Genomic DNA, 22,011 nt, shown 5'->3' on the forward strand with positions numbered 1-22,011 from the left:
GTAAACAACTTCAAAGTGATTGTGGCAGGAAGGCAAAGGCTCAGGAAGAACCTGAGCTGAAGGCGGCACGTGCAGCCTGTATGAGGAGCCTGCCATGCAGTTATCTTATCACTGACATGGACTCAAGCTTTGTCCTTGTAAATGTAGGCAGCTTTCCTAGTCCACTTCTCAGATATCTTAAGAAGCTACTCTAGCAGAAAGCGAGTTCTTTTGCTACGCCCACGGTTAAGGTTGCATTGTTTAATCAAGGAGCAGGTCCATGTATTGAAGTGCTCACCCAGGCTATCCAGCCAGGAGGATCAGAACAAAGTGAGACAGACAGGCATGTAGATCAGGCTTCAGTGTGTTCATTAGGAACTGCTTAGCTCTGCCTGTCCTGCTGAGATGGAGCGGTCAGTGCGACTGCCTAACTAGATTCCTTCACACCTTCACTTCTTCAAAGTCAGCCTCCCTGACTTGGCACCAATGACTTCATAAAACAGTAACAGCCAACATTTACTGAGTGTTCACTGTGCGCCAAGCTTAGTGCTCTGCTCTTTGCCTATGTTGTCACTTCAATTAGTCCTCTCATCAACCCTTTGAGGCAGATCCTAGTAATACCCCATTTCACAGTTAAAGAAACTGATTCACAGAGAAATTAAGAGGAAGGGCTGGAATCCAAGTCCTGGCCGTCTGACCTCTGATCGCTGAACACTGACCTCTGTGCTCTCAAAAGCTGTCATGCTCATGGGCATGACAAGTATAAGCTTCCCACCTAGGAAACCCACAACACTCCCTCACCAGCTCGTGGTCTCTGAGAGTGGGTGGATGGACTTCCCAGGTGCCACCCATACCCGTCGGGGAATAACTGACAAACTATGAAGGCAAGAACCCATTAGGTTACTCATTTTTGTACCTGTAGCTATTCATTATTCCCCTCTTTGTGAGCCAGAAATGAAATATAACCACAAACAATGTTTGAGAATCTTTGGAGCTAAACATCTTCCCTTTGAAACAAGAGAAGCTCATTATTTTAAACGTTCTCTCTCTTCATGTGGTGGGAAGAAATGGTATTGAACTTGGAGGAAGCCATGCAAAAGATCTCGCTACCTTTACTGCGTCCAGGCCAAGGACTAGCTCTGAAGAGCTACTATAAAAAGATCAAGTTAGGATCAGAAAGACTTGGGGTGGAATCAGCTCTCTACTCTCACTAAGTACGTACTCTAGTTAAGCGGCTTTGCTTGTCTGAGCATCCTCTTGATCTTCCCTAAAATAGAGATAGCAATGCCACCCTCAGAGCCATCTGATGAAGGACCAAATGAGATAAACATTGTTCAGCCTACATTATCAAGACAAGCTACGTAATCTGCAGAGTCCTTTGCAAAGTGAAAATGCACGCCCCTTTGTTAAAAAAAAATTGCCAAAAATTTCAAGACAGCAACAACAGATCATTAAACCAAAGCCTGGGGTGCTTCTAAGTGTGGGACCCGTGCAACAGCACAGGTTGCATGCCCAGAAGGCCGGTTCTCAACATTACAGTAGTCCCTTTTATTCGCGGGGGTTACATTCCAAGACCCTCCAGTGGATGCCTGAAACTGCGGATAGTACTGAACCCTATGTATACTATGTTTTTCCTATACACACACACCTAAGATAATGTTTAATTTACAACTTAGGCACAGTAATGGATTAACAATAACAAAATAGAACAATTATAACAATGTACTGTAATAAAAGTTACCATAGATCTTAGCAACCTCAGCATATGATGTTTTTTTTTTCCTTAAGTCAAGAACATTTTCACCTTTTCACTTAAAAGAAGTATTTTACAGCTTGTCTTTGGCGTATCCGAATTGCTAACATCACAACTCTTGTGCTTTGGGACCATTATTAAGTAATATAAGAGTTAGTTGAACACAAACACTGTGATACCACGACAGCCAATTTGATAACCGAGATGGCTACTAAGTGACTAACGGGTGAGTAGTGTATACAGCGTGGATACGCTGGACAAAGGGGTGATACACGTCCCAGGTACAGTGGAGCAAGACAGTGCAAGATTTCATCACGCTACTCAGAACAGCTCACAATTTAAAACTGATGAATTTTTTATTTCTAGAATTTTCCATTGAATATTTTCTGACCCTAGGTGAACGTGGGTAACTGAAATTGCAGACAGCAAAACTGCAGATAAGGGGAACTATTGGTATAGCCATTTAACAAACATCCTTTCCTCCCCTGACATGTTCCCCTTACAAGAAGAACATGTCTGCTCCCATTTCCCAGAGTGCCAGACCTTCAGAACCTCACAGTTACATGCCTGACTCCAAAGCCTGGCCCTGGGTAACTCTGAGCCCTGGCCTGTGGGCTGGTTTCTAGTTCCCCCTCACCTTACTAGAAAGCTATGGACATCTAACCACCTTCAGAGATCCTATAAAGATTCTGTGATGTCTTAGCTGAGAGGATCTATGACTTTTGAGATGTATAAGAATTACAAAATTAACACAAAAAATTACACCATTTTAGACATGCTAAAAGTATACCCTCAACATGAAAAATTATATAATATTGACTAGTTACAATTATATAAAAATAGAGCTGTGCTTTATTTCTCAGTGATAAGCCTTTGCTTCATGACATCCATCAAATTTACACAATGACTGGTACCAGAAATTCAGATCTCTGGAGTACCCACCTGGACTCTTTTGCCATAGAAAGCCATTCTTCCTGCCACTGCATCAGTTCAGACTCTCATGATATGAGGCTTGAGTTGCAACAATTCCACTTAACCATCACCCAATTTCCAGTTGTGTCCCCCCAAATCCTTTCTTCTCACTGTCTCTGACGCCATCTTCCTACAATGCAAATCTGATCATACTGCTCTCCTATGACAAAGCCTTCAGTGCTTCCTCTTTGCTTTTCAAGATAAATGCAAACTCTTTAGTCAGGAATGTAAAGCCACTCAGGAGCTAGCTCCGGTCTAGAGTCTATCTCTTTAAACTCATCCTTTCCTTTTCCACCCTCCTTTCTCCCTTTATTTCTCATCATTCCCACTCCGGCACACCCCCTGCTACAGCCTGACTAATTAGTTTATAATTGTGTCCGTGTGCGTTTTCTTTAATGTTCCATGTTCTAACTTGTCTTCTGCTTTTGTACTTGATTTTCGCTCTGCCAGGAATGGTATTCCCCATTCCCCATCCCCAGCCTCATGTTAAGCTAGTAAAATCATCAAGACTCAGTTCAAGCCTGTCTCATCTGTGAGATTGTCACCAACCACGACCTTCTGTTTCACATCATACTTCCTTTCTTTTTTTTTTGAGGAAGATCAGCCCTGAGCTAACATCCGTGCTAATCCCCCTCTTTTTGCAGAGGAAGACCGGCTCTGAGCTAACATCTATTGCCAATCCTCCTCCTTTTTTTCCCCAAAGCCCCAGTAGATAGTTGTATGTCATACTTCCTTTCTTTATAGTAGGTACTGCAATGAGTTGAATGTTTTTGTTCCCTTAAAATTCGTGTGTCGAAATCCTACTCCCAATTTGGCAGTATTTGGAGGTGCCTTTGGGGGGTAATTAGGTCATGAAAATAGAACCCTCATGAATAGGATTAGTGCCCTTATAGAGGAGGCTAGACAGCTAGCTTGCTCTTTTTCCACCACATGAGGATATAATGAGAATTCGGCAGTCTGCAACCCGGAAGAGGGCTTTTACCTCAATCGTACTGACACCCTGATCTTGGACTTCCAGCCTCCAGAGCTATGAGAAATAAATTTCTATTGTTTATAAGCCACCCAGTCAATGGTACTTTGTTACAGCAGCTGGAGCTGACTAAGACACACCCTGTGTTATAACTTTCTCTTTATATATCTGTCTCCCCCACGAGATTATACATGGTTAAGAGTGGCTTTTCTTTCTGGTGCCATGTTAATCTTGTATCTATAGTGCCTAGAACATTCTTGGCACATAAGAAATGCTTACTAAATACTTGCCGACTGAATAAAAATGTTTGTCTTGCTGTTTCAAATGAAGCTCTGCACTGCCCCGTATTAGAATAGCCTTGAGATGCTGTATGAGTCTCTCTCTACACTTCCTATCAACTCATTTTGCTCTTCTGGTTCAACTTCATGGCTACATCTCCTTCAAAGTTTCCTAGGACCTCTAACTCCATGTTCCCCCTTTCTTTCTGTTTTTAGACGTTGTTTCCATTGCTAGGATATTTTTCTTCTTTTCCGTGTGGAGAACCCCTTTCAATTCTCTATCTTGCACAGATAGAGGAAGTGGCATTCTGGAGTTTTCTGCCAGGTTGATAAATAAACATCTGTTTGCATGAGAAGTGACCAGGTTGTCCTGAGGCATCTTACTTCAGGAATGTGAGATTGGGGTCTAGAGGATTATTCAGTGACATCCCTCTGCTCTTAGTCCTTTCTGTCACAGCTGTCCTGGGAGGTTGGGCCAATGCAAGCACAAAGGAGGTAAACAAATAATGCAGCCAAGAGAGGTGAGTGCCTCCCCAAAGCGTGCTGGCAAGAAAAGGCAAGGGGGAAGTAGCTGGAAAGACAGCCACCAGAGAACGAAGACAAAGCCAGCAACTTGCACACAACTCAGGAATCCTTGCACTTGGTGTTGGAGACAATGGGACCCCTCTGAATGTAAAAAGAAAAAGTATTTTTGCTCTACCTAGAAGGTCTGGCATGCGAATATCCATGCTTAAAGAGCTCGCTAAGGAGTAGTCCAATTGTTGGCCTTTAGCAACTTGGTGGGATGCTCAAATGAATTCATATTTTCAGATGTGTATTTGAGAACAAAAATCATCTTATTGTAGAGAGCTTTTTTAATATTTTGAGTGTGCTTGACTGGAAAAGATTATGAACTGTGTGTGTGAAGACTTGAGTTCGGGTCCTGGCTCAGTCATTGACATTCTGTATGTGACCTTAGCCAAGTCATTTCACCCTTCAATATCTAATCTTGCCCTTAAAAGGCAAACAAAGATAATATTTATATCTTAAATCTATAAAAATGATCATATAAAGAAAGTAAGTGATAGGATATATAAAGAGCCACATAAATGCTGGCTATAATGATTCTCAGAGTCTAGATTTATAGCTACCAGGTGAAAAAAACTCCCATCACTTACGAACTATGTGATTTTGGACAATATACTTCAGCTTCCTGAGCCTCAGTTTTCTCATCTGTAAGATGGCAAGAATAATAATAACATCTACTTCATAGGCTTAAGTGAAATATTGCTTGTAAAGTGCTTTGCACGGTGCCTGGCACATGGGCTCTCAGTAAATGTTAGCTATCACTTTTGCAACCAACAGCATTATTCTTGTGAAGTTGGAATTCATCTTATAATAATTAACTTCTTTCTCTGAGCACAAATTTTAGAGCCCCTGTGATGTTTGGGCTAGGCACTCTGCTTTGCACATGGGAGAGTGCAAGAAAAAGGAACACATAATCCTTGCCCTGCTGTGCCTTATCGTTGGCTGAGAAAGAAGACTCATCAAATAATCACAGGGGCCTGTTAAGTAGTTTGCAGGCAAACTGCAGGCTGCTATGAGAGGGAAGAACAGGGGGATCCGACCAAATCTGGGCTACAAGGAAGACTTCATCAAGGAAGTGATGTTTGAGTTGAAGCTTGAAGGATAGGTAGAAATTGACTACATGGAGGAAAGAATAAAAGCATTCTAAGCAGAGAGCCACATGTGCAAAGGTCCTGAGAGAGACTGCCTCATTTGAGAAAAAGAGAGACAGCCAGTGTCACTGGAGAACAGGCAGCAAGGTATCACGTAGGAGCAGGAAGGCAGACAGGAGTCAGATCACACAGGGCTTTATAGACCATGCTTAGGCTACCGCCACTTAACTAAAGACCGTCAAAGTGTTCAAAGCAGGGAAGTCACACGATGAACATTTCATTTTACACAGATCATTCGTGCTGCCATGTGAGGCAGGTAATCCACCTAAACGATGAATGTTGTTCAGACAAGTGCTACTCAGAGTGTGATCTGAGGACCAGTATTGGCATCACCTGGAACTTGTGAGAAATGCAAATGATCTGGCCCTGCCCAGACCTACTGAATCAAACCTGGAGGTGGGCTGGGCAATCTGTGCTTTCACAAGCCCTCCAGGGGACTCTTATGCATCCTGAAGTTCGAGAAGCCCTGGATTAGTCTACCATGTCGCCAAAAAAGATGGAAGACTGAATGGATTTAAAACAGATTTCAGAGATATAGCTACTGGAATTGACAGTATTTGGTGATGTCTTTGGTTTGGTGGATGAGAAAGAAGAAAGTGTCAAGAATGACTCTAAAACGTGCATCTACAGTAGAAACCATCTAACCTGGCTTTTTATACTTTGTCAGGTGTATATTTCAAAATGAGAGAGGAGGGAAGACTGGGGCATGGACTTTGGTTTTTGTGTGTTTGGTTTTTTAATATTTACTAATCCACAGAGCACTGATGATGTGGTCCAAGAAGCATCAGTATTAAAAATGACATCAAGCCAAAAAAATTTCTTATGGTTTGCAACATCTCTACCGGATTGGCAGTATAACCAAGCTATAACTGGAGGGCTGATTTCATCTATGATAAGGAGAGCTATTTTTCTTGAAATCTTTACTTTCTCAGAATTCTTCAGTTTTGAGTTCACTAAATGATCTTTTGAAACATCATGTTCCACTATGTTTTTTAAAAAAGCCCTCTGTTTCAGAAATACAGTTGGAGTCGAGTAGCAAAAGAAATCTGTTCACAATGCTACTAAGAAAAGGTACTATTAAAAGGGAAAACATTAAACTCAGAGGGTGTTATGAGGTTAAAAAAAATCCCCTTTTGCCTAAGTTGTTTCATTGTGTATAATATCGATAATGATTTACAAAACTACCTGTTCTTGTCCATGCATAAACAGATTGCCAGAGTAGAAGTTTCTCACACTTTTTAGCTTCTAGTTGCTTTGGCTGGACTCTGTAAACTCTTTGACCACAATCTCCATTTTACTCCTTTAGCCTCCTGATTTGCGTGGATTTTGCTTTGTGATGTAGCTTGGAAATTTCCTACTCCATACAATCTCCAAAGTAGTTTCTGGTCATGGAATTGGAAGAAAAGCCGTGTCAGAAATCCCTCTAGGTCATTGATGGTTCAGCCTGTTTTTCATGAAGGATAATTAAGTATATTTTCATTAAAGGAAATGACTATCCTCTATTTAAGAAAGTAGGGTTGTCTGGATAATCTATTAGAATGCACCACAATGACAACCATAGTCTAGGTTCTACCTAAGGAAAAACTTGACCTGTTTCTTGCACTAAAAACAAAATAGTAGTTCTTAAATACTGTGTAGTGTAGAGTCTGGTCAAAACTCCCCAAAATCAAGAATTAACTCCTAGTGTACAGTAATCTGTAGGCTTCTACATAAGGGGTTGGCAAAGGCCAGACTACGGACTATTTCTGGCAGGATGCCTGTTTTCGTAAAGGATGTTTTATTGGAAAACAGCCGTGCTCCTTTGTGTCTGTGTTGTCTACTACTGTTTTAGCTCTACAGCAGCAGAGTCGAGTAGTTGAGACAGAGACTATCTGAACTGCAAAGTCAAAAATATTTAGTATCTGGCCCCTCACAGAAAAAGTTTGCTGACCTCTGAAGATGAATGTACCAAACCTGTTAGGTTGAACATCAAATTGAAGCCCTCGTGGTTTAGGAAAGTTCTGTGTTGTCCTGTTTTAATTACATGTATGGGCTCAAAATGTACTTTTTGTTGTTGGAGGAAAATGCCTATAGTCCTATGGAAGCTAGTGAGAAAATGCTATGCACAAATTTATTTTTCACAAAACGATGTCTTTCTTGGCGTAGGCTGGTCAGTGCCAACACCTCACCTGAACGTGGTGGGTACAGCAATGCTTGCCCAGGCACTGAAGTTTAGCCTCAAGTTTCCAGTGAGGTATCAGCTTTATTTTAAGGGAAAAGCAGTAAGTTGAGGAAGCATCTCACTGTTGTGCCTCACATGCCTGCCAAGCTGTGACTCAGGGCAATCTGGTGCAGCGTGCATGAATCTTCACCAAGTGTTGAGTTTGCACAATGGAAGGAATGTTCAGTATGTTTGTTGCCTGCATGTTCTTGGAAAGTGTGAAATTGACACCTAAAACTGCAAACTTATATTTATACACTGGAGAACTGTCATGAGATCCTTAACCATTTCTTTTCAGTTCCTATTTCCTTCTTTCTAAATTCTCATCTCAAAATTTCCGCTTTTTCTCATAGGACATATTTTCCATCCTTTTTACCTTAATTGCCCAACCTTTTAAACACAGATTCTAATTCTGAACCAAATTGCCTAAAAAGGACTTGATCAATGCTGAATTTGTTACACTTCCTAGCTTATTTTATCAATAATATCAACAGTGGATACAAACATAATTTTTCCTTTTAAAATATCAAAACTAGATTATTCACTCATGTGATAGCTATTCCTTTGATGATCTTTTTTTTTTTTGATCTTTGGACAAATGCACTGTGTTTTAGCACAAGGCCCATGAAACTGAGAGTCATATGACTTGAGGTCTAGTCTCAACTCTTCCAACAATTAACATTGTCATCTTGGACAGTTCACTTAACCACTCTGAACTCAAGATTTTCATCTTTACAATGAAGAGTTCCATCTCACAATCTCCACAACCTCTCCTAACTCTAGCAGTCTGAGATGACGTTGTATTTTACAAATTAATGTTAGATTAAATGTTCACGGAAATCCTGAATAATTCTCCATTTTCCAAAGTGATATGTTTCCTTAATTTACAAAAATCATGAAATGTTTCATATGTACACAAAAGACAGATTTTTATAAAAATACCCACCCTCTACCATCACTTAGTTTTAACAAATATTAATACTGAGCCCTAATTTTGCCTGATTTTTTTATGGTTAAAAAGTCAAAGCATTACACGAACAGGCAAGGCCCTTACTTTATATAACTAGTCAAAATGTATAGAATACTTTTACATATATTGGCCTCTTCAAAGCTTTTAACCATGAGAAGTGGCCATAGATCCAGTATGCAGATGTGGTGCAGACAGACGTAAAAATTATGTCTGAGGATACTCAGCAAGCGAATGAAGAATCCAGGACTCAACCACATGCAATGTCGTCTAAGCCCTGTGTTCTTTCGATTACATCTTCACTGTCTTTGTCTCAATATATCATTTTGTAATTAGAGTTCTTCATAAGCAACAAAAATTGATTCTGGTTATCTTAAGTAAAAATAATAATTTATTAAAAACATATTGTAACTTATAGAATCAAAGAAAGTAATGAGCAAACAGCCCCTGTAAAAGGCAGAAAGCAATAGTGTTCTGTAAGGTCTAGATAGCAGGAATAACTGGAAAGATTTTTCTGGCCTTTACTATTGAATGAATTTACTTCTTCCGTTTTTGATCTTGGGTCCCTCTGTTCAAGATTAAAATTTCCAGAAGAGAAAAACTGATTGGTCCAGTGTGGACTATTTTCCTATCCCTTCCGTGAGGGCTGGTGCTTGATAGTCCCACCAAGATTTGATAGTTCTACCAAGGCTGCCTGCAGAGAGGAGTTTTGGTTCCAAATGGACTATGGAGGTGTAGTGACAAGAGGACAGGGCATGGACGCTATTCTGCCAAAAATATGAGATGTCTGCTATACTAATTGTGGCAACCATGAGAATGTGCATCTCATTTCTCTGATTACAGGAGAGTAATTGCCTGACAGCCCCAGCTCCTGTGCTTTGAAACATCACTATGTTGGCATGGAGGCCAAACTTTCCATGGGCTGCTCCCAGCCAATGACTCAGAGAAGCAGGGATGCTAAGACACTTCTGTTCCTGAGAGATGCGGAAATGCTCTGATCGACTTGGCTGGATGACTCCCAGATGACCTTAGCGAACTTTCCCTAGAACTGCACTGCAGTTTAAGACACTGTCATCCAATTGTTCTCCCTTACCTCTCTCCTTTGCTTGACCTCAGACCTGCATTATGGTCTTCTCATCATTTGCTTCTAAGAGGACCTGCAATAACACACAAATAGTTATTAATATTCAAAAGCAATGTTAACTAGCACGTTCGTGAATAATTCCTTAAGAATGTCTTGCTACAGTCCTGTATCACCTTTTCCCACATTCTATGTCCCCTTACTCTGCTTTACTTTTTCTTTCTGTTGTAGCATTTAAAACCTTCTAATAAACTATATAATTACCTATAATTTATTGTTTTTCTCTCCAAAGGTGGAATATAAATTCTCTCAGGGCATAGGACAGAGATTTATTTTTTGTTTCTTTACTGATGTATCCAAATGCTTAAAACAGTTCTCAGCCATAGCAGGCACTCAGTAAATATTTGTTGAATGAATGAATAACTTTATGTCAAATTGCTTGCCATGTAATCTCCAAATATTTTCTTTTGAGTCATAAACTAAGTAATCCCAGAATCCCAGACCCACTTAACCATGCTGAGTTCATGTAGGCATTATGTTTATTGGCACCAACAATTATTCCCATTGCCCTGCAAAGACCATAGATTCCTCCAACTAAAGCCTTGTGCAATTAGAAAGCATTTACTTGATCCTCAAATTCTAGTTTAAAGTAAGTTCTTTTTCACTGAACAACTGCAAGTTTGAAGAAATCTTAAATTGCTTTTCTTAAAGTCAGGTATCAAGGGAGTGAGTTTTTTTCATTGCCTTGTTCTCAGAAAGAAGAGTCTTACAAGTAGCAATCATGAAGCCAAGCCTGTTGGATCAGACATTTTTCTATTCCCTAACAATCATCCATTATATCTGGCCTTCTTTCCCCCAAAGGATCATTGAAAGAGAGAATCATGGCTCAGAGTTGATTGGGGCTCAGTTCTCTTTATTATTTACAGTCTTAGAAGAGATGAGTCCAGAGCTACCACGGTATGAGATCACTATTTCTGAGGCTTCCTAGGAAAGCAAGAAGCAGAAACATACTTGGAGGAGGGGTCAAGCAAAGGATTTGTGAATCCGTTGAGGTCAGAATATGTTGCTACATACATTAACAACTTAGGTAACTACACTTAAAAACTTCGATCATGAGCCAGCCCTGATGGTCTAGTGGTTAAAGTTTGGTGTTGTCACCGCTTTGGTGGCCCAGGCTCGTTTCCCGGTCACAGACCACACCGCCGTCTGTCAGTTGCCATGCCGTGGTGGTGGCTCACATAGAAGAACTAGAAGGACTTACAACTAGGATATACAACCATTCACTGGGGCTTTAGGGAGAAAAACAAAAAGAAAACAAAACTGTAATCATGGAGCTTTTGTCAGTACATTGTCTTTGTCTCAATGTGGGGACTAAAAGCAGCACCAGTACTGGGTTTTGGATCCCATTGTCTCATCGGATACTGAAGCAAATTTAAGAATTAACACCATATATTAGCACCATCCTTAATGAAGGATGTCTTCCAATCTGAAACTAAAGTAGTTGAATCTTGTTTCAAAGAGAGGTTCTACCCTTATTTTGGGGTTGAGAGGGAAATTTGTTGATTATCCAAAAACTTTATTTCACTTTTTTCTCTTATAATAGGACATAAAAAAGTATACGTATCATTATGTCCTATAGCATGGGTAGAAAGGAAAATTAAAGTGAAACTCAATTCCTAAAACGTTGCTCATAGAATAGGATCATTCCCAGAATATTATAGTAAGCAAAATTAGAAAGTCAAACTGGGACTTGTGTCTAAATTCAACTCTTTGACACTTGCTAGTTGTGTGATCCTGAAGAAAATACTACATGTCTCACTTTCCACATTTGTAAAATATGGTTCAGTTTGGTAACATATTGGTCAGGTTATCAGTGAGAAGTTTAGATATAACACAAGTAAAGCATGTGGCACAGTGTCTCACACATAATAGAAGCTTTATAAATGACAGCCATCACTAGATCCTTGCTGTGTGCATTATATTGTCAGGACTCCTTTATCTCTATTTCTCATTGGACTGTATCCAGTTGTCCTGGCTCCTCCTCTAAACCCATCCCAGCTGAATTTGTGTTTAACCGTATGTGGAAAATCCTTTCAGTTGTAGTTAAGAAATATTTGTTTATCGTCAGAAGCAGTTTTGTTTTCTTGAAGTAAGTAATAGCTCTACTGGTCATAATCTAGTAAATGATTTATTGAGCAAGGATGTTGGAACTGTTGACTAAAGCATATCTTGGGAATATTTTTTGGATCTCAAGTTCTCAAGCTTCTCTTGTTCCTAATTATTGGGTATTTCTGAGAGATGGCTATACATACTTCTAGGAGAGGAGTAGGGTATTTTTATTTAAGGAGAAAGGGAACTTGGGACAAAATAGAAAGAGAAAACATTGGCACATTCAAATCAGTTAAGCATCACTTGATTGGATATCCTTCCTTCCTTCCTTTCTTCCTTCCTTCCTTCCTTTCTTCCTTCTTTCCTTCCTTCTTTATTTCTTTTCTTTCTTTCCCCTCCTTTTTTTCAGACATCCTAAATTAACATAAAACTTTTCTCAAAGTTTGAAATGGAATATCTGTTAGAACTTAAGTCATGGAGAATATGCACAAAGTGGTCTCCCCAGAAATATGACCTCATCACTCATTGCCTAGCCTTGAACTCCTTTCATTTCTTATCCCAAATCTGAGTTGCCACAGTCCCGCTATGTATTCCTTTATGCTTATTCTAGAAAAGCTGAAAATAAGAATCCTGAGAAGAAAAAAAAAAAGAAACTATAATCCCACAATCCATATTTTGTGTGTATTCTGCTAGTCTTTTTTTCTACACAGAAACAAATTTCAAACATGTTGCTATATGAGATCCCCATTTTTCATTAAACATTGAAATGAAAGGTGTCCTTAGCCACTGCCCCGCTCAGGGAGGTCTCCAGCTGGTTCAGTTCATCTCCCACCAACCCCACTCTGCCCTCTACTGCTACACAGGGTGTCTGGGCACTGGGGCCCTGGGGCCCAGGATTCATGAGTATCCTGAGCCATGTGGAGGAAGGGTGTCCACTCAAGGCAAATTCAATGGGGGCTGCACAAAGAGGTGAAACATGTACAGGCCGCACTGTAGATGGATGGTCCTCGGAAAGGTATTCTCTGCAGATAAGGCGAAGCCTTTGCCTGATATTTCACTAAACAATCATTGCTTTCATCCCTTAGTATAGCACAAACACCAAGAAGAGCGAGTGAGGCTGCTGTAGTGATGCGTCTCCCAGGCAGCTCTGGGTACTCCAGGGGACTTCCCCTTACTTTTTAATATGATCTTCCTTTAGTTCACCTCTTCATACTACCCCTCCCACTCCTGTTTTCCTTTCTAGTCCCTTGAAAATAGACCTTCCATATTGATAAAGAGTCTGGAATGTTATGCTAATGCTTTAAGCAAGCAGTGAAAATCCGTTGAGTGTTTTTAATCAGGACCCTATATTTTCACAGGTTGTTGGAAGCGGCACAGGAGGAAAACTAAAGGCAGGGAGAACACTGTTGAAGAGTGGGTGAGAGAGGATTAAGGCCAGAACAAGGCAGTGGCAAATGTGATAAAGAGGAGGGGCCACTAAGAGCTCTGTGGTAGACTCAGTTGGGACTCCCATCACCGCCCCATTCTTTCTGCTACAGACACAAGTGTCCCATCATCCAGTACCTTGTTTACTCACCTGCAGCCCCTTTCCCACCCTCAACCTATATATCCACTAGACTAATTTCTAAAAACTGTCAAAGCTGTCATCACATCATTGAGTAAGTAGCACTGAGACAATATTTGTAGAGAACAAAACTTATCAGATTTAATGTGAAATATGAAAAGCAGCTGAAAATGTTTAGGTCACATGATACTGATGCTGTTAACACTCAGGATATCATATTATAGTAGTCATAATTTCAAATATTAAAGGTCACACATATTTATCAATAAAAATCCAATCAAAATCCTGCTTGGTGTAAGAAACATGAGGACATACAGTGTGTCCATATCCCACTTTCTGTTATTGTGTTACCTTGGGAAACACAACTTGCGTTGCATCTTGACAGCGTAGCCATCAAAGAGAAGGGAGCAACTCATAACTCAATTTTCTTTATATCTGTACCTCCTTGTATTATTAAGCCATGAACTCATACTGGAAATTTCATCATTAGTTTTCACTTATTGACATGTATAATCTTTTGGGGGTATATGGAAAGGATATAACTCTTTTTACAATTGTAAATGTTATCAAGTCAAATTCTGCACCCTTGTTTCCCAATGATGAGAAACAAAGTGCCAAAATGGAGACATGGTACATTCCACCAGATTTAAGCTCTGTGTAATTATTTATGCAATTCTGAAAATACATTTTACCATATAGGGTATAAACCCTGTATTTTTCCTCTGAGTTGTATTTATCCATGGAAATTAAAGGTGTTATTAACTTAAATCCTGGCAAAGCCTCATCTGTTTTAGCACTCACCAACCCACATGGTAATTACTGCTGCTAAATACAGAAGAAGTTAAAATTGACACAAGATTTCTGCCCTCTAACCCTGCTTTTAAGAATCATTCTCATCTCTGGATTTGAGGCTGAGGGATTTGCTGCCTCTCATCTTAACCCTGAGAGATTTATTGTACCAGGCTGTAATTGCTGTTGCCTGAAAGATGTTGCATGATCATCATTGTCCCCATGGGTAAGAGAGGAAGAGATAGACCCTAGGAATAGCTTTGAATTATTACAATCATGCAAGGTTGAAGATTTTTTCATAAAGCCAAGTCAGAGGGCCTGGTGGAGAGATTTAGGAAAGCGGAGAAGGGAAGGATAAGTGAGCAAATTAAGTGGAAAGGGTCTTGCTTTGAACCTGATAGGTAGGTTTTGGCATCCATTCTCTTTTTCTGGAAGGAGAAGCAAGTGGCATATGTTTTGCTTTCTAACTTCAGAGGTACCCAAAGCCATATTTGTAAGGCAGTTGATGTGGATAAATCTGAGGGAGTGTTTGAAAGAAGAAAGGAAGAAGAGAGGGAAGGAAGAGAAGGAAGGAAGGAAAGATGGAGGGAGGGAGGGAGAGAGGGAGGGAGGGAATAGAGGAAGGAAGGAAGAACAGAATAAGGAAGGAAGGAAGGAGAGAGGGAAGGAGGGAGAGAAGGAGGGAAGGAAGGAAGGAAGGAAGGAAGGAAGGAAGGAAGGAAGGAAGGAAGGAAGGAAGGAAAGAAGGAAGGAAGGAAGGAAGGAAGGAAGGAAATAGACCTATATGTCCCTTACATTGTTCCCCTAATACCCATTTTTGTCATATGTGTAATGGGAAGGTAGACATCAGCTTAGTTCACGCCAAATCATTACAAAACTTGAATTTAGAGGGATTTATATTAATGAAGTTTTGTTGAATTTATAAAATGTCAAAGATCACATCTCATTGTAACTTAAAAGACAAATCTCAAAGTGATCTTTCAACTCTCCCAGAAAGAACATGGTGCGAAATGACAGCTGTGCATAAAAGGCTGATCAAAGAATACTGCCGTGCTGGCAGCTATTTCTTTGGTTTTCACCTCATTTTGTGCTTTTGTCTCTCTCTCAAATACATTGGTGCACCTGTGCAAAGGCTCTGTGGAGACAATAATGATGTTTGTCTGAGTGCATAGATAAAATGGATTTTCAGAAAAATTAATAGCCTCTGTTCTGATTTGGGAGATGTTCTTGCAAGGTAATTGAAACAAGATGCTTTAAAATATGAACCAAAATGTCAGATTCATACCATTCTCCACGTTCCCACTGTTATTGTCTCTAGGTCTGATTGATAGCTTGGCCTGATGGTTCTTTTTGTTCCTACCATATCTACGGCATTAGTAAAAAAGGCTCCTAACTTGAAACAGTGGCCATAGCAAAATTTGAAGTCAGAGCCATCCTGGGATGATGAGGATAGCACTGTTTGGCCAAGGGTACAGCTCATTTATTAAGTTTCTCCATCAGTCATAGACAATAGAGTTGATTTATTGTCTCCTGGTTTTTGAGTTACTACATCCACCAGTGGACTGAAAGGTGTGAGAATATTATGATTGAGGGAACCAAGTTCCAGAGAGGTTAATTGACTTTCCCATGGTCACGTGGCTAGTTAATGTTGGAACTATGGTTAGATCCCAGGTCTCCTGGAACCTGGTGATGCAGTATTGAAATGGGATTACTGTGACATAGGTATTTGGGAAGATGAATGAAAGGAAACGATAGGTCTGAGTCAAAAGAACAGGGAGGAAATCATGTCTCTGAAACTACTAGGAGGGTGTATGGGAACAGGCACATTTTCCATGCATACTTCACATAGTAGAAGCACGTTATACACACATGTATTGCATGTTTATTCAACTATGCTTTTCAAAAAATACATTAGCAACTATAATAAAATATGATATTTATGTCAGATGGCCCCTAAATACAAATCATCTGCTTCATCTGGTGCTCAACTGAAGGAAAAATGATTGATTCCAAGGCTGGATACATCAGCTGTGTTGGAAATTGTGAGATCTAACACAGTATACACAAAACAAGTTAAAATATCAAGGGTATTTCTGACTCTCTGTTATTTTTGTCCTATACCCAACTTTGAAATCAACTCACAAATAAGATGGAAATTGACAGTATTAAAGCTTTTTTCCCCATCAAAATAAAAATGAAGGAAAATTATGTGAGTGGATTAATAGTTTTCTTTTCTTTTCTTTTTTTTTTTTTTGTGAGGGAGATCAGCTCTGAGCTAACATCCATTCCAATCCTTCTCTTTTTGCTGAGGAAGACTGGCCCTGGGCTAACATTTGTGCCCATCTTCCTCCACTTTATATGGGACACCAAGCCACAGCATGGCTTGACAAGCGGTGCATCGATGCGCACCTGGGATCCGAACCAGGGCTGCCTGCAGCAGAGTGCGAGCACTTAACCACTATGCCACGGGGCCGGCCCCCAATAGTCTAGTTTTAAAGCAATAACTTTTCTGTCATTTTCAAACGTTTCTGCCTAGGAATGCTTTTTAGTAGGAAATCTAGTACAGGAATTTTAATATATTTTTTAAATGTATATTTTAAAATATGTAAAAACATTTCAAAATATAAGCCTTAGGTGTGGACTTGAGTCTATTAATGATATTTCTTGTGGTTCTTTTGCTCAAAAAATAGAATTGAACTTGATTATCACTTTTTAAAATATGTTCTTGAAATAAAACATACATATTGAAAAATACACATAGCGTAAGTGTAGAGTCTGATTCATTTTCAAAAACTGAACACTCTATGTAAACAACAAAAAGATCATAAAGCAAAACTTGCCCAGCAGCTCAGAACTCCCCGACCTGTGTCCCCTTTATTCGCAATCTCCCAAAGGTAGCCACTAACCTGACTTCTAACACCATAGATTAGTTTTTCCTGTTTTTTACTTAATGTAAATGCATTCTACTCATTGTGTCTGGCTACTTTTGCTCAACATTATGTTAGTGATATTCATCCATTTGATAGTCAATTATTGTATGTCGCTCATTCTCATTGCTGTATAATGTTGTATTGTGAAAATATATCTTAATACTGCCAAATAGTTTTTAAAGTACACGTACTAATTTGCAACCAGCCAGCAATGTAGGAGAGTTCAAGTGACTACACCTTCTCCCCAAAACTTGGTTTTTTCCATCTTTTTTATGTTAGCCATTCTGGTGGACCATCATTAATTTTTAAACTGACTAAATAAACCTCTAACAAACTCATACCAAACAAAGGTCTTATTTAGGAACCAGGGTGTGCTGGGGTGGGAAGGGGCACTGTTTCATAAAGTGGAATGCTTCAACATCAACCAGTTCAAAGAAGAAATACAAATTGCATGACATAAACAGAAATGTCTCAGCACAGACAAGCGTTTTTGTTAAAAATACTGCCTTATTTTCAGAGAAAGCATTTCATTTGGGAATGAAGAGATATGCATATGGGCAAGACATTTATGGAATCTGAAAACTGACATTTTTCAGATTTTAGGAGCGAGTTGTGGGATAGAAGAAAACAGTAAGGACTTTATTAACTGTACCACTAATGATTGAGATTTTCGTAGAAAAAATACAAGGCAGTGGTTGATTTGTATTTTTATTACTGTTGCAGGATCTCCATTTTGGTGCCTATTGGATATTGTTCCTATAAAGAATGAGAAAGGAGACGTGGTACTTTTTCTGGCCTCCTTCAAAGATATAACAGATACAAAAGTGAAGATTACTCCAGAAGATAAAAAAGAAGGTTTGTACTGTTTTCAGAAAACATTGACAGATGGAGTAGCATTTTGAAATTGTTTATTCAAAAACTCTGGTAGGAAAAAAAATTGTCTTTTTAATAACAGCAACTGATAAATATTCATAACTGCGAGCAGTCAGTATTCAGTGCCTATTCCAAAATCACAGCGACTCACATGAATTTACACTCTCGTCAGTATAATAAAGACTCATTTGACAACAACCAGAAGTTCATATTCCTATGCAAATAGGATGAGGTTGGGAAAACAATTTATCAGAATATAAAGATTCACATCGCCTTGTTTTATTAGGGAAAAAAATGAATTGATAGCGATAAGTGAAGTTAAAATGATAAGATTAAACTTCATCTCTCAGTTTCATCTAAAGTGCAGTACCTCAAAACTTAGAAGAGCAAAATTTCATTTTATGCACAGAATTAAGAACTCAAGTTTAGTGGTCATTAGAGTGGAATGTTGCGAACAAATGTGTATGTGTATATTAGAATATATAACAATATAATAATTTGTCTTAAGACACAAACAAGTTTTCCAGTGATCTTTAAAGGATTCTTTCCAAGACTTTATGTTGCTTGCCTTATATCTTCTGTTTATAGCTTATTAAGACATTCTGTGCATTGCATGTAAGCTGACGAAAATTAACGCCAAAAAATGCTGATATTGTTTCATTTACACAGAAGTGGGAATAGCTATTTTGGTGACCAGAGAAAAAGTAATTGTCATTGTAGGGATTTCCTACGTAGTAAGTTCTTTATGAGAACCAACTGTTTGACGTTTCAACAGCTATGTCTTTTTAGAAATGGACTCTTTACTCCAGCTCTTTTTAAAAATGTGTGTGAGTGTTTTAAATATGTCTCTTGAAATGACAACACAAATGGAGAACTGTCATGATTTGGTGCCCCCACCCCCAACTTCTTTGAAATGTTTGAAATGTTTGCAAACACATGACTGCTTTCCTGTCTATTTGCGTGACTAAACACTGTGGCCTATTTTACATACACAAGGAAAGATCAGTTTTACAATTAAAGTTATTTGGATATTAGAGCAAGTGTAACATCTGTCCAATGAGAGAAAAGGAAAGTGTGGAAATCAGTGTGTGCAGTTTTGGTCTTTACTATTTTCTTTGGTGTTATAGGAATACGAAAGGTAAATATGAACTGTAATACTTCTGACACCAAATGTGTGGGTTTTTTCCTTACCGACAACCAGTTCTACAACTCTCTGGACACCAACTGGGTATCTTATAGTTTAATTCTATTCCAACACTAACCACCCAGAGGTAGCCTCAGACTCTACAGGTTTAAGGGCTCAGTCCCACAAGACCACCCTCACTTCAGAGGCTAATCACAAGTATTGGGTGCCAAGGGTACCCACACACTTTTTTCCAACTTGGCTACAAAGTTAGGGTTTCCCACAATCCTCCCCCCCCCCTTTTCAGATTTGATAATTTGCTAGAACGGCTTATAGAACTCAGAGAAACATTATTATTATATATACAAATCAGGAACAGCCAAATGGAAGAGATGCATAGTGCAAGGTATGGGGAAGAGGGGCTTGGAGCTGCCATGCTCTCCCTGGGTGTGCCATACTCCCAGCACCTCGATGTGTTCACCAACTTGGAAACTCTCTGAACCCTGCTGCTTAGGAGTTTTTATGGAGGTTTTATTACGTAGGCATGATCGCTTAAATCATTGGCCATTGGTGATCCCTCAATCTCTAGCCCCTCTCCCCTCCCCAGAAGGTCAGGGGGTGGGGCTGAAATTTCCAACCCTCTAGTCTTGCCTTGGTCTTTCTGGTGACCAGCTCCCCTGCTGAAGCTGTCTAGGGGCCCCCAGCACCAATTGTTCATTAGCATATAATAGACTAGTTTACCACTCCAGAGATTCCAAGGGTTGTAAAGTTATGTACCAGGAACAGGGGACAAAGATTGAGTATATATTTCTTATTATGCCACAGTATGGATTATTTGAATAAAATTATTATTCATGTATTAAATATATATGTGTGTGTTATGTACACTCATATGTATGTATAAGATAGATATATAAAACTATCTTTAGAAAGAAATATATGGCTATTTTTTTTTTGCTTCAGAGGGAGCAGTTTAATCAACCTGCCTTGCTTTGAACATGAGGATCATGTCTAATGTTTTTATACAATTTATTTCGTCATCTTTGTCTTATGTTCCTCATGTCTGTAGACAGTGGAGAAATTCCTGTCTTGGAAGACTTCAATGGATAAAGGGAGTCAGTATACTTATTCATTAGGAGTTTGAAAGAGCTCCATAAAAACACTCCTTTTCTCCACCCAAGTTCTGAACCAGCTGAGAAGGAAATAAGTAAGGCAGATGGGAGACCAACATATCACCTTTATTTCTCATAAACTGATAATAAAGAATGTAGCATAAATCTACAGCAAGTGGGCTTCCTCCTAGGGAGTTCCAGATGTAGGCAAAGTTACCCCTGGAGGTATACTGGGAGCAGAGGTATACTGGGGCAGCGCAGAGCTCCCCTAGATATACCTGAAAGCTTGGAGGGCGAGAGCAGAACAGGTGCTCTCCAAAGGCAGCTGCTCTCTAAAGAGAGGAAAGAGGAAGCGGCCACTCATACATGTCAATATCTCCGTCCAAACTCAATCAGATTAAATTCCTCCTCTTCCTTTGGGAAGAACTGAGAGAGAGGCCAGGCCTGTTGCACTAGCAGAGCTGCTTGCACTTGAAAGGTTGTACCTGCCATTTGGGGTGAAGGGCATGCATTTGGACACTCTATGGAACCAATGACAATTATACTAATCCAAAGTTTGTGTCTTAAAAATGAGTTTGACACTTATATCTAAATAAATATATTAAACTATGAGCAATAATAGTAGTCCCATTTTGTTTAGGGAATGTTTACAATATAAGGACTATCTCTTGCAAGGTTTAAAGAAAAAATATCAACAAAACACTTTTAACATTAATTATATAATGCAAAATATGAGTTAGAAATTTTGAAATCTTTTTATAGCTTTATGACTTTTTTCCTCAAATGATTGTTGTTTCGTCTGAAATTAAGTATTATTTCTAATATATATTGAAACTCAAGAACATATTCCTTTTTCTGTTTCTACCTTATTATATATGTCCCACAAAAATATGTAGTATTTTTGTAGAGGCAAAGTAACTGTTGTAAGCCAGCATGTTTATAAAATGATCGTAAAAAATTGATATATATTTCTCTCTTTTTTTACCTACTCTTAATAGGGGAAAATACCTTAAAATTCACTAATTGATGGCATGTCTTGCAGGAAAGGCACATCTTAGAGTATAGTATTTTTAGAACTTCAAGATAAGTGTTTGAAAATCATTAAAATGTCACTGTGTAACTAGAGGGGTATTGTATCATAGCATTAGAAAACTCTAAGTGAGGATGTAGCCTGAGATGATGACCTGATATTGCATTTCATGTATGCATTTCAAATGTATCCCTGAAATTCATCTAAGTTGTAGAAATAAGGTTTGTGGTAATTAAATTAATTCCCTAATAATGTTCATATGATGGACTTTAAGAGATAAAAATTGTATATTTCTATTTTTACAAAATACTTTAATCATTAATCTCTACATTGTTTGGGGTTTTATTTGAAATGAAGAAAAGCATATTTTATAGAAAAGGTTAATAAGGTATGAGATACAATGCATAGTTTCCATCAATGAACAGCATTGATGGAAGATTAGCATAAATGCAAAGTACTATTTGTACACTCAGTAGCTTTCAGCTGGTGATCTGGGGGATGTGTGCATGTGTGTGTGCATGTGTGTGAGAGAGAGAGAGACAGAAACAGAGAGAGACAGAGTC

The 22,011-nt window shown here is 39.0% G+C and overlaps 1 protein-coding gene across 1 annotated transcript in view; it reads left to right on the plus strand.

Annotated features, from left to right (window-relative positions):
• The window catches only part of KCNH8 (potassium voltage-gated channel subfamily H member 8), a 371,503-nt gene that overhangs the window by 137,804 nt on the left and 211,688 nt on the right, over positions 1-22,011 (plus strand). Inside the window, exon 3 of the mRNA XM_058553749.1 lies at positions 18,034-18,165. Coding sequence (XP_058409732.1) covers positions 18,034-18,165 — 132 coding nt within the window. The remainder of the gene's footprint in view (positions 1-18,033; positions 18,166-22,011) is intronic.

This window comes from Diceros bicornis, chromosome 2 (assembly GCF_020826845.1).
Source record: "Diceros bicornis minor isolate mBicDic1 chromosome 2, mDicBic1.mat.cur, whole genome shotgun sequence".
Classification (NCBI taxonomy): Eukaryota; Metazoa; Chordata; class Mammalia; order Perissodactyla; family Rhinocerotidae; genus Diceros; species Diceros bicornis.